Source organism: Leopardus geoffroyi, chromosome E1 (genome assembly GCF_018350155.1).
Source record: "Leopardus geoffroyi isolate Oge1 chromosome E1, O.geoffroyi_Oge1_pat1.0, whole genome shotgun sequence".
NCBI classification, from domain to species: Eukaryota; Metazoa; Chordata; class Mammalia; order Carnivora; family Felidae; genus Leopardus; species Leopardus geoffroyi.
The window spans coordinates 16,718,701-16,732,774 of NC_059330.1; the positions used below are offsets into that span (position 1 = coordinate 16,718,701).

Sequence of the window (14,074 nt, forward strand, 5' to 3'; positions counted from 1 at the left end):
TATACACCTCCTCCACCTGCTCCCACGCAGTTCTGAGGCATTAACTCAGGGACTGTCTCATGGGCCTGAAGGCTAACCCAATTTTGTCAGGCAAAAGGAGGGCTGGGAGCACCTGGGTGGCTCAGTCAGTTGGGTGTCCAACTTCAGCTTGGGCCATGATCTCATGGTTCATGAGTTCGAGCTCCGCATTGAGTTCACTGATGTCAGTGCAGAGCCCACTTTGGATTTTCTGTCCACCCTCCTCCCCCCAGCTCTGCCCCTTCCCTGCTTGTGCTCTCTCTCTCAAAAATAAATAAATCTTAAAAAAAAAAAAAAAATAGGGCTGAACAGAGAGGCCTGCAGCACCTGGTCTTGTTTTTTGTCCTCTGCTAGGTTTGGTGGTCCCTTACCAAGCAGTCACTGCTTGCAGCTGGGGTGATCATTGGTGCCAGTTGGCCCTTCTCACCTCTACTCCAAAGTAGGAAGGTAACTTCCTCTTTCCAGGCACCTTCCCGGGGACTGGGACTGGGAAAATCCCATCATTCAGTCTGGTTATGAAGCTCAGTTTTAAAAAGTTCTGAACCATAACAGGCAGGAATGAACCAGAGCACATAAAGCCACTTTACACAACTTCTGTATGCTACTGGAGGGGTGGTCAGAGGAGTGGCAGCAGGGGCCTCTGCCTCTCCTTACAAGGGCATCCCTGATCACCCTTACCACTCTCATGTCCTTCACCCAGCCCTGCCATACAAAGCATTCCAGACTTTTGGAGATCACTGCCAATGCTTGAAAAGCCCAGACAGAACTGGAAACAAGAGCCTGGGTATCTGAGGTCATCTAGTCACCTCTCATTGGTGGGGACCCTCACTGTCTTTGCTTCCAACAGCTCTGAATACACCAGAACTCATTCATTTAACAAGGGCTATGGGTCTGCACAGCCTTCATCAGTGACTCATGCATATCTGCCCCCACTGTCCCATGAGATGATGACATGGCATTTCTGTCTGTCTCAGCACCGTATGCCCTAGGAGTGTGCTGTCTGTTAGGGAAGATGGGGCAGATAAAAATAAGTTAAAAGGCACTCATTATCCAAAAAGAACTGAGACCTGAAAAGGCTTCTCTGAGTCAACCTACTTAAAATGGAGACCAGAGTGGCATATAATAAATGGTAGAAAAGGTTTGATTGGAACTTCTTGCAAAATAAAACTACTAAACCTAGTATCGCTTAACAAAATGTAATTGCAACTATGGGATAATTCGTAGAACAAAATTATTTTAAGTATATTTCCTACCTAAAATTATATGATTGCCCAATAGGACACCATTTCCATAGGGCAATCAGTCATTTTTGCAAAAGTTAGTCAAGGACTTCCTCAGTTTTCCTGAAGGCCTCTCTCTCTCTCTCTCTCTTTTTGTTATTTACATTTAAGTTAGTTAACATGAAGTGTAGTCTGGCTTCAAGAATAGAAAGAACCCAGTGATTCATCTCTTGCATATGACACCCAGTGCTCATCCTGAAAAGTGCCCTCCTTAACGCTTGTCACCCATTTAACCCACACCCCCAGCCCCCCACTCCAGCAACCCTCAATTTGTTCTTTGTATTTAACAGTCTCTTATGGTTTCCCTCCCTGTTTGTTTGTTTGTTTTTTTTTTTCAACGTTTATTTATTTTTGGGACAGAGAGAGACAGAGCATGAACGGGGGAGGGGCAGAGAGAGAGGGAGACACAGAATCGGAAACAGGCTCCAGGCTCTGAGCCATCAGCCCAGAGCCTGACGCGGGGCTCGAATTCACAGACCCCGAGATCGTGACCTGGCTGAAGTCGGACGCTTAACTGACTGCGCCACCCAGGCGCCCCTCCCTCCCTGTTTTTATCTTATTTTTCCTTCCCTTCCCCTATGTTCATCTGTTGAGTTTCTCAAATTCCACATGAGTGAAATCATGGTATCTTTCTCTGACTGACTTACGTTGCTTAGCATAATACCATCCAGTTCCATCCACACTGTTGCAAATGGCAAGATTTCTTTATTTTTTCATTGTCAAGTAGTATTCCACTGTGTATATATACCACATCTGAAGGCCTCTCTTTATCCATTATCTCATTGATACTCAAATCACCCCCATGAAGTACCTACTTGGTTCCCTGAAGCTCTTCATTTGTTAATGGACCTGACTCTCAGATCCTCATTTGCCAATGACTGCAATCATTTTGAGCAGTTTTGCAATAACACTTTCATGGCTTTATGAAATTCTAGGTTTTAAAACTTAAATTTTTGGGGCGCCTGGGTGGCGCAGTCGGCTAAGCGTCCGACTTCAGCCAGGTCACGATCTTGCGGTCAGTGAGTTCGAGCCCCGCGTCGGGCTCTGGGCTGATGGCTCAGAGCCTGGAGCCTGTTTCTGATTCTGTGTCTCCCTCTCTCTCTGACCCTCCCCCGTTCATGCTCTGTCTCTCTCTGTCCCAAAAATAAATAAACGTTGAAAAAAAATTTTTTTTTAAAATAAAACTTAAATTTTACTTTGACACCATTTTGTTGCATTGTCAATATCAGAAGTTTACAACATCCCACAGTCGTAAGTATGAAATGGGCTATGATAGATGGATGGTGTTAGGTAGGGAGATGTTAAAAAAGAGACACTAGGCTTGTTCTAAGCCCCATGTCAGTAAATCATGGCTTAATAATTAACCTAAGTGCACCTTCGGCTCTCCAGGCATAACCTTTAACCAGTCATCATGGAAATACCCCGTCAGCACTAGTGTGATAATCCACTTGATAGACCCCTTCTGTTCCTATTAGAAAGGCGACCTTCCTGGAATAATGCATTCTTTAGTAATAATTTGCCTTCCCAGCCCCATTTCTGCCTTTTAAAAAACCTTGCAGCCCTTCAGAGCTCCTTTCTATTGCTGGATGAGATGTTGCTGAACTCATGAGTTGTTGAATCAAGCCAATTTGATCTTTAAAGTTACTCAGTTGAATTTTTGTTGTTTAATGTCTATGTGGAAAGTAATTTTTTAAATGGTCAGTTGTTTGGAGAATACTTTTCATGTCTGATGACTTTAGCTTTCCTCCACAACTTTATTATTTTTTAAAATAATTTTTTAAAGTTTATTTTATTTATTTTGAGAGAGAGAGAGAAGAGAGCACACAGCAGGGGAAGAGAGTGAAGGAGAGAGAGAGAATCCCAAGCAGGGTCTGCACTGTCAGTGCAGAGCCTGATGTGGGGCTCAAACTCATGAACTGTGAGATCACGACCTGACCCGAAATCAAGAGTCAGACCCTGAACTGACTGAGCCACCCTGGTGCCCCTCCTCTACAACTTTAGAGGAACTTGGATACTGAGATACTTAGAATGGCTCAAAGGAGCTCAAAGGCTCTCTCTGACCAGAGAGCCTGCCTTTGAGGGGCAGCAGTGACTTCAACTGATGGTAGTACTGGATCAGCATGAGTCAAGTCAGGAGGGCAGGTTTGGGAAACTGAGCTGGAGTGCATGGGTTAAAAGAGGCCAAGAAAGTCTATTTCAGGTTAAACACTGTTCTCAATTCTATAACTATTTAGGGTTTCTGACAAGAGAATTGAAGAAGATGATAATAGTTAAGGTTTATTATGGGTCAGGCACTGTTTAAGTACTTGAATTAACACATTTAATTCTCCTATCAACCTGGTGAGGTCAGTACGATTATATCTTCATTTGAAAATAAGGCAACTGAGCCAGCATTGCTGTTAAGGCTCTGGCACAAGGTCACACAGCAAAAGAGCAGCAGAACCATGGTTTGAGTCTAGGTGCTCTGCCTCCAGAAGCCATACTCCCAACCACTGCCCTATCCAGTCTCTCCTTAGTCAAGGCCAGCTGGGAGTGAGTGCTAGGAGGATTAAGTGGGAAAAACAGTAAGAGGCCATGTGCAGGATAAAAGGCCTAAATCAGAGTAGAGAAGGCTGAGGAGCAATTCCAAAGGGACCCTTAATGTATTAGTGCTGTTACATTGGATTTACACAGGACTTTTTATTTCCAAAATCCAGAACCATATTACATTATGCATGAAGCAGTCCCTGTTGCAAGAAAGAATTTGCTCACACAGTGAAATTTTCTGAATTTCTTAGGAGGAGCTCCCCCACTCAACTGCAAGACTTCCACCTCTAACACAGAGACAAATCTGCATTTAAGATCATTGGCAGCAGACACTGACTCCATCAGGGGTCAAGACAACTTCAGCCTGAAGAAGCTAGAGCCTGGGGTTTGTCTATGTGTGTGTAGCCCCAGGCTGCTCTGACCCAGGGATTGTGGGACCTGTGTTCAAGCCCCCTTAATTGCTTATTTAGGGTGTGACCTTGACCATTCTACTCTGCTTTAATTTCTCATCTGCAGGGATGTTTGTGCAGTCAACTCACAAGGCTGTTGTCGTTCCGACCTCACCTGTTTTATTGGTAAATAATATTACTCACCTGTTCTAAGCCACTTATTTTCTCCTCTTTTGTTTCAACATAGCCCCTCTTAAAAAAGGATGTGAGGGTCTCACTGACACTCAGGGGGGCATCTTCGCCAACAAATGTCTCCAGAAGTTGCACAAACTGGAGCAGATTGAAGGAAACTCCATTGAAAGCACTCCCACCTTTTACTTCCTTGTAAGACTGAATATTTCTGATAATTGCATGTAGGTCTATTAAGCAGGAAACATACAACAAACAGTAAAGTGAACAATTTCTTAAAGCTTAGAGAAAATATACGAGTACTTATTGTAATAAACATCTGCTACTTTTTTCCTGTTAGGAATCCATGCTCCCTTCATGAGGAAAACATCTCTTCCCCACTGTCAGTTTAGATTAATCAGGTGGCACTCAGCCTCCCCCACCCTCGTGACAAGAATGACTACGTGACATAGGTCTGGCCAATGATTTCTATATGACAGCAATGTAGTCCACTACATATGCCAATGAGAATGAGCCCCAGAACATTTTTTGGGAACTATTGGGGAAGAATCACTCTTTTTGTATTCTGATTCCTGAACTAGTAGGATATAGGCTTAGCAATACTCTTATAAATATATCTGCCACAACATGAAGAAAACTACCTAAAACTGAAAGTTACATTACACAGAGAGGAACGGGGCTGAGAAGCAAAGATGGTGTCTCGCTGCTATTATTGAGCCCTTGGATTCATTTGTGTCTGAAGCCAGCTGTAGTCTGGACTTCACAGTTAAACAAATCTATAAATACCATTGCAACCTCTCCCCCAAAGAGTCTTTACTAATATATTTATCTTCAAGCTCAATGTTATGAAGCATATTTCATAAAATATCAGCCCAGTGACTTATGTTTGATTTATTCATCGGTTCAATCATTCATGCCCTCATGCCTTCCATATGAGATTGACATGACTTGAAAATAATCACCAATGCAATTTTTTAGGTCGTAAAGCAAAACTGAAATAAAGAAGTAAGACCAGAAGAAGAATATGAACTAGTATAGGCCACAAGAGCTTGACCAATGCCATGCATTTTTACCAAAATATTTTGAGGATAGGAAGTTTGTTATTTGACCCAGGCTTAAATGAGAAAAAAAAATGCTGATAGGAATAAAACAATCTTAATATAATTAGTAATCAACTATACTGCTTGTTGATGAAAGATAAAATGATAAAATAGCATTGTAGTAATATGAGTACTGGTTGGAATAATCATTGTTTAATACATGGTTTATTTGAGAGCTAAAAGTTACTCTTTGCTCTCTCTGTTGTTGAGTAGATCTTTCTTTATAAGTCTTCAAAAACATGACATATTCTCACCTGTCTTACATGTTGAGTTATGGGACTACCAGGGAGAGGAATAGCTGGAATGATTTCCACTGAGTTCTAATATCCAATATCTGATTCCTTTTGTACACCTGTATCATAGCTTCAAAGAAGTTATAGGGCCATGTAATGGTCAAAACAAATTATATACTAATGCATATGACTTAAGGCAGAAAAGCATTTATCAATAGCACATGCCTACATGTACACTACCACCAAAAACATCCACCTTGTATATATTTAGATCCATCAATTCAGCGACAAAATAATGCAAGGATCATCCTGCCATTGTGTCTTGGCTAAGTTCATGGGGTACCACAGTAAATTAAATTCATCAACTGGACTGCCATCTATCCTTCCTAATTTGGTTGCTGACATGTACCTGTGAACCTGGAGCTACTGTAGAGTAAGTTTGCTTGTTCTTCTTCTTCGCATTTGATATAATCCATATTCCAGTTACATGTCAAAAGTTCACCTAAAAAATATACATTCCATAACATGGACAATTTAATTTCACTTTCATAATGTTTTTGTTCTAGAGTATAAATGAAAGGAGGATTAAATGAGGAGTCACCTGACCATGACTTTCCTTCTATTTTTTGGGACTTTTCACAAGATGGATCTTTCTGAGCTTCCTTTTTTGTAGTTTCTAAAAGGTATAAGAGAAATTACCATAATGAACTGGAATTTAAATAAAAACTTGAAAAAAAAAATAAAAGGCCTTTGAATTGGACATTATATATTCTATGATAAATTCCTAAGTTAATAAATGAGAAAAATGCTTTGCATACAGAACACTAAAAACTTTCTATCAGATAATTTCCCACATATGTTATATCACACTCAACCATAATGATATCACTTAATAACTCTAGTTGTTGAGAGCAGCTCTATGACAAAAGCTATTCCTGGTACCCAAATCTGGCCACTCAATATGAGGGCTACATTTCCTAGTCTCTGTCACAGCTAAGTGTCATCAAATGCCTAAATTCTGACCAGTGTCATGTGTAAGCAAGTGATGTAATGCCTATCCCTTCTTCTTTCTTCTTACCTTCTGGTCAGAATGTGGATATGTTAGTGAGCCATCCTGGACTATGTGGTTAGGGGAGACACAAGATAGGACTTGAGCCATTGCTGATTTCATGAGACTGAGCTGTCACATGACTTTTATATCAGAAGGAAAGAAACTTCTATGCTGTTTATACATTGCTATTTTGTTTTATTTTTATGTTTTTTTTAGACACTGTCATTTTGAATCACTGCTACACATAGCCAAAATCAAGTCATCACCAATAACATCTAATTGAATAGTAACTTCACAATTTTTCTAGCTGCATCCCTCCTACATAAGGAGAGCCAGAAATTAGTGGCCCTTTTTGTGAAGAAATAAACATCATGCTGAAAAAATGAGAGATTTCAAATTAGTGAATGATAATGTAGAAACTACAACACAGGTTACTCATTTCTTAGGAGTTTTAAATAAGGACTTTCTTTGGGACTGTGGGACTTTAAAATTAAAGAGCAGAACTTTAAAAATATTTGTGCCTAACTGAGGTCTTAAGCAGTATTGAGTTTGGCTCTCTAAGTTAGATTAAAAAAAAAAAGACATACATTGGAATAGGTAATTCAGAGGAAAAGTCTTTTGCAGAATAAATATTTGAAATGCAGGGTGCTTTCTGTCTTCAATGTAACCTTCAGAAATGTTTCTAGAACATATATCTTATATAACTGAAAAAAGCAAGACCCATTTTATAGTCAAAACAAAAAAAATTTTAGGGGTATCTAGGTGGCTCAGTTGGTTGAGTGTCTGATTCTTCTCTTGATTTTTGCTCGGGTCATGATCCCAGGGTCATAGGATGGAGCCCTGTGTTGAGCTCTGCACTGAGCATGGAGCCTGCTTGGAATTGTCTCTCTCCTTCTTCCCCTCTCCCCTGCTCACACACACTTTCTCTCTAGAAAAAAATTTTAAAAAAGAAATAAAAGACATTTTTAAAAGTGGCTTCTAATATTACACGCTACATTTAAAACTAAAGGGCTTCTACTGCCTTTTCAGGAGTCCAGTGAAGCTTTCTATATGTAACATCACCAGATTACTTCTTTATGAATGGGCTTCCTGTGCAAAAGGAATTCTAGGTAAATTGAAAACAGAAACATTCTGGTTTGCATTTAATTGATTGTTCAAGGCCTAGATGCATATTCAGTAGCAAAATATGTCTAAGGTTTGATTGACCTGATATGCCAGAAAAAATGCTAATTGAAATGATTATTTTCTGAAAAGACTTTAACAATCATTCCACAAAACAGGGAGCCAATGTCATAGAAAAACTGCATTACTACCTGAAAGATGATATTTTCTTCTTGATATTGGAACCTCCTCTTGCAGTTCAGGACTCACAAATAGTTCCTCTTCATATATTTGCTCCTGAGTCCTCTTTTCCTGTGGGAGGATTTCAGTATGTTCAAAGGAAGCAGACTCTCTAGATTTTCTACTTTCTCTGAAGATACTACCTCTTCCTGACTGTAAAGTTGAATCTATGTCCTGTTGTTTTTCTGGAATTATCTCTCCAGATGGTTCTTGTTCCGCACGTGACCCTTTGTGTGGTCCTTGTTCGGTTACTGACTCTCTGTGTGATTCTTGTTCTGAGATTGACCCTCTGTGTGGTCCTTGTGCTGCTATTGATTCTCTGTGGTGTCCTTGTTCTGCAGTTGATTCCATGTGGACTCCTTGCTTTGAAGATGATACTCTTTGTGGTGGTCCTTGTTCTGTTACTGAATCACTATGTCGTCTTTGTTCTGTTATTAATTCTCTACTTGATCCTTGTTCTGGAGTTGACCCTGTGTGGGTTTGTTTTGTTACTATTTCTCTGTATAGTTCTTTTTTTCCAGTAGACTCTTTGTCTTGTTCTTGTTCTTTGGTTGAAATTCTGTTTGGTTCTTGTTCTGCTGTCGTCCCTCTCTGTTGTTCTGGTGATGTTGATTCTGTATGTTCATCATGTTTATGTTGATCTTCTGGACTTTCTAACAATTTGCTTTGGGTTTTGCTAGCATGTAATGCATTTATCTCTAAGAGCACTTTGTCAAAGTCTTCATAAATATGTTTCTGATTATCCATGTCTCCCCAGAACTCAGGCAAGTCTATCTCTTCAAATTCAATGAATGGCCCTAATGCAGAAAACAAAATATTTACTTAAACAATTGATCTTATAATGCAGAATCAGAGCCAGTAAATTAATGCAAAACAGCATTGATGACAGTAATTATAACATAGGCTTATTTTTTTAAATAAATAACAGCTTTCCCTCCAACACAAGAGGCAAAAAGATATTCAAAGGAACATAAAAGATGCTCACTACTGTAAGTTAGAAATCATCCCTTCCTAAAAGGTGTGGCTTTGGAAATGAACATGATTCTTCTTTTTCTACTTGCAGAGTTGCTTAAAACTGCCAAGACAAATAGAATTTATCCAGATTTGAAGGGATACACACACACCAATGTTTATAGCAGCATTATCAACAATAGCCAAACTATGAAAAGAGCCCAAATGTCCATTGACTGATGAATGGATAAAGAAGATGTGGTATATTTACAATGGAATATTACTCAGCCATCAAAAGAATGAAATCTTGCCATTTGCAATGACATGGATGGAGCTAGAATGTATTATGCTAAGCAAAATAAGTCAACCAGATAAAGACAAATATTACATGATTTCATTCATATGGGGAATTTAAGAAACAAAACAGATGAACACATGGGAAGGGGGGGAAAGAAAAGAAAAGAGGGAAACAAATCACAGCAGACTCTTAACTATAGAGAACAAACTGAAGGTTTGTTGATGGAAGGCAGGGGATGGGCTAGATGGGTGATGGGTGTTAAGGAGTGCACGGTGTAAGTGAGGAAACCGATATTACACTGCTTGTTAACTAAATTTTAATAAAAATTAAGAAAGAATTTATCTACTCTTGGTCCTCCCACAATAAGCACAGCATAGGGATTAGGGGGAGGACACATGTCTTCCACCTCAAATACCTTTTCAATATCTGCAATATCAAAATAAGGCAAGTCTCTATCCATGACTATCATTCCCTGGACTATGTTTTCCCAATATTAATTTCCCCCCTTTCTTATTCTCCACCTTTCTTCTGGACTATGTTTTCCCAATATTAATTTCCCCCCTTTCTTATTCTCCACCTTTCTTTCTTTTTCATTCCTTAATTCCTTTCCTCCTCAACTTATATGAACACCTGTTTCATAAATCTAGGGAAAGATTAGAAAGCATTCACCAGAACTCCACTTAAACACCACCACCACCACCACCACCACCAACAACAACAACAAAACAAACCTGGTGTCCAGGACCACTCTCTGTAGTGGGATTCATGACACAAAACTGTTCCTTTCTCACCCAAAACATTTAGTAGCCATGCTATAAAAGTGTGATTCCCACAGTTTTCAGGATTACTCTATATCACCCATAGATTTTTAAGTATCCGACTAGTTTTACATAGAACTAAAATATTGACATTCTTTGGAAAACCCATCAATTTAGAGCCTTTTTTCTTTAAAAAATAAAAATAAAACCCATAATTCTATTTGTTTTGGTAGTAACATAAAAAACATATTTTACTGTATTATTTCAATAAAGGCATACAAGTAAAAATGCTTGGGAGAAGAAAACCTAGAAATGTTAGAATTCTAAGTTAGATATTAAAACTAGAATTTACCATTACCAACTTAATTTCCAAAATATTCAGATTATCACTCAAGCACCTCTTCATTTGAATGAACTTAAAATTGAGTTCTAACTTGACAACTTTAGTATCGCACTATAGTGAAAAATACATCTAGTTGTGATGAGTGAATTGTGTGGGGAATGAACAGTTAGATATAGCTATCATGATCTAAGAGAGATGTCATGTGAAGGGATTCCATGGGAATAGAATGGCTTTTATTATGCCGGTGTATTACATCATTCCAGCTTGAGCACACTCCCTTTGAGTGGCACTTACATTGTCTTGGGTTTCGCAGCAAACTTCTGAGCATTTTCGAACTTTGGTCATAGAATGTTTCCAGCAAGGCCAATGTCCTCTGCCGACCCAAAAACCCTACCTAAGCAGAAAGTTTGCAATTAGTTGTCACAGAAAATTTGAGATTTTTGTGTAAATGTAATATGGCTTATTGAAGCTTTTATCATCACCACTACTACCATCATTACGTAAATAAAAGCTGAGGAGTCAAAGTCAGGAAAGTTATACCTTGTCTTCAGGTTTATATTCTACTTTCCCATCCTGTGACATGTCAAAATACCTTGCACTTAAATATATAGATGCTTAACAAATAGTTACTGACTTAATTGTTAAATCCAATGTACAACGCTCAGTTCTTATCTAATTTGATCTGAGTATGACACTTGAAACAATTAACTGCTCCCTACTTGTTCTATTTTTCGCATTGTTTTTATTTTGAGAAACATTTTAATTATAGAAAAATAGAGAAAATGATAAAACTAACACTTGTGTTCCCAACACCCAGAAATGATGATTATCAACATTTTGTTTATGTACTTTAAAATATATTGTTGACATCATAAAACATGTGTACTTCTTAAAATTGCTTTTACTTACTCAACACTGAGATCAATTCATGTATGTAAAGAAATATACTTTATTCCTTTTAGCTGCTGTTTTCTATTCTATAATATGAAAACACTGTAATTTTTTTAAGTCCCTTTACTGATTGGCATTTCAATCATTTCCAGTGTTTTGATACTCAAATAATGCTGCAATGGATTTCCTTATACACATCTCCTTGAGTACACCTGTAAACATTTCCTTAGGGGAATAATTAAAACTGTAATTAATGGATTGTATACTATGTGCATTTTCACCATTAGTAGTTATTGCTAAATGTTCAACAAAACACCTATACTAATTTACTTCTCACCATTATGAATAAGAATGTCATTTCTCCATATCTATGCCAATACTAGATATTGTTAAAGGCTACAATTTTTTTTCAATCTGATGGATAAAAAATGGTATCTAGTTATTTTAATTTGCATTTCCCTGATTCTTAGTGACATTAAATATTTTCATTTGTTTACTATGTATTTGTGTTCCCTCATCTATGAATGGCTTTTTTGCGTCCTTTTCCTTTCTTCAGTTAGAAAGAGTTGCCTATTTCTTACTAATTTGTAAATTTTTGACAATGATCATTCTGTGATCTATATAGCAAATACCCTTTCCCAGTTTATCTCTTATTTTTTAATTTAACTTTTCGTGAGTTTAGTCATATCATAGTTTTTAATTTTGAGGCAAATATATTGATTATTTCTTTTATGATTTGTGCTTACTAGAGGTATTCTTTAAGAATATTACTTACCTGAGGTTTAAAGGCATGCTCTATACTTTATATGGGCTTCTAAAATGTTTATAATTTTGTTTTCCATATCTAGGTCTTTGATTAGATAGGACCTATTTTTCCTCATTATGGAGGCTCAAATCTAATTTTAACTTTTTCCCAGTTGTTCCAACTTAGCATTTATTGATTAGGCTCTTCTTACTGGTTTCTATTGCTACCTATGTCATATGCTAAATTCTCACATACTCATAAATCTAATGTCAGGTCCAATATTCTGTAAATACAGCTTTATTTTGAAAAACCCAGGAAATCCTCCCCAGCTTGCTCTTCTTTTTATAATTGTTTTTGCTATATTTGGACCTTAATTTCCAAATAGCTTTTAAAAAGTAAACCTTTTTTTATAGTACAACATGCATACAGAAAAGTATACAAATAATAAGCTTATGGTTTTATCACAGTATAATCACACACAGGAGCTGTTTTTCAAAGGAGAATAGTTAACATTAGTAGAGGGTATAATTTTGCTCCAAAACTCAAGTAATCTACACTGTAATTCTTCTATTGCAACTTGCCATAACATTCCAATTTGCCCCATACACTTCAAATACTGTAGGATAATCTAGGTGTTAAGGTATAAAGTAAAGAAGAGTTTTTGCACTGTAGAGTACAAAACCTACAAAGCCTTTTCTTTCTCTAGGACTTTAGTAGCTAACAGCTCATTTAATGTGTAACAACAGAATATAAGAGTAAAGGTTGTTCCTAAAATGTAAAAAGGTCCAATAAGCATTGTTCCGCTTTTTTAGTGGCAGCGACATATTTGCTTCATATTTGAGATATCCTGTCATGTTTCAGGATATGCTAAAAATATTGCCATGGTAGTAAACCCTGAATTTGTATGGTTTTTATCTCTCACCCTCTGACACATATGGGTTGTACCAAAGCATCTAAAGCATCATGCTCAGCAGATCCAATCACCAAGATGGAAATCATCGTGGTTAGTAGATCTGACATTCTGTGAAATGTCTGCATAATAGATTTTAATAGAAAGAAAGAGGGCTGCTTATTGCTCTGGCAAGGCAGTAAAAGTATAGTGCTGACAGGTTAAATCAAACTTCTGTTGGTCCTTGTAAACTGCTCTAGAGAGAATAGTATTTGACAAACTAATAGTTGTAAATGAGGAGGTTGTGTCAGTTTGGTTCAATAAAGATTCCACACAGTGGATAACAACTGCAAATGGAGTCGTAGTAGTCTACAAACATTCTTTAAGATCTATCTTCTGCATAGGCAAAACAGGAGAATTAGACAAGAATGTGATAGGGTTACTTCTTCTGAACCTTCATTCATGTGTTTTTATATCTAATTTCTGTGGAATGATTTTGTTTTTGTTATTTTTGTTTATTTTTACCATTCTGGCAGACTGAGAAAGTTCAGGAGTTTCTATGTGGTCCTTCCTACCATGACATCCTTTAGTCCCTAATTTGTGAGGATGCTGCTAGTCGCTGAGTATGTCTATTCTAATTATACATTCAGGAACCAGAAACAAACAGAGCTAAATCCAAAGATTAATTGGGGGACCAAAATAGCATTTATCACTCGACACCTATAAGCTCTAATTTTAACCAGTGGTTCACTGGGGGATTTTGAGATCTTAGGAATTAGTATTAACTTGCAGTCAGTATCTGGTAATCTCTGAAAGTCTGGGATATTTTCCTTTTTCCAATGTATATCACCCTAGTAAATGGCTACAGTATTTTGAGGAATGCTTGCAGTAAGATCTACAGTATATGTTTGAGGCATATACTCTTTCTCAAGAGAGCCAGACTCCTGTTCAATCAAAGAATTCTGGGTGTATAAATTGGCTTAAGTCTGGAAAGTGGATGAGAAGCCAAGATTCTCCCTTGAGGTGTCTCAACTCATGTTTTTAGCCTCATAGTTAGAGCTTTTCTGTGAAT

General features: G+C 37.8%; 1 protein-coding gene across 19 annotated transcripts in view; it reads right to left on the reverse strand.

The window, feature by feature from the left end:
* Positions 1–14,074, reverse strand: part of EFCAB5 (EF-hand calcium binding domain 5) — a 200,984-nt gene that overhangs the window by 56,696 nt on the left and 130,214 nt on the right. For all 19 annotated transcript variants that reach the window (XM_045487792.1, XM_045487783.1, XM_045487787.1 and 16 more), the window contains 5 exons: positions 10,772–10,871; positions 8,100–8,924; positions 6,337–6,411; positions 6,145–6,237; positions 4,418–4,632 (listed from right to left, as the gene is read on the reverse strand). In XM_045487792.1, the coding sequence (XP_045343748.1) occupies positions 4,418–4,632; positions 6,145–6,237; positions 6,337–6,411; positions 8,100–8,924; positions 10,772–10,871 (1,308 nt within the window). The remainder of the gene's footprint in view (positions 1–4,417; positions 4,633–6,144; positions 6,238–6,336; positions 6,412–8,099; positions 8,925–10,771; positions 10,872–14,074) is intronic.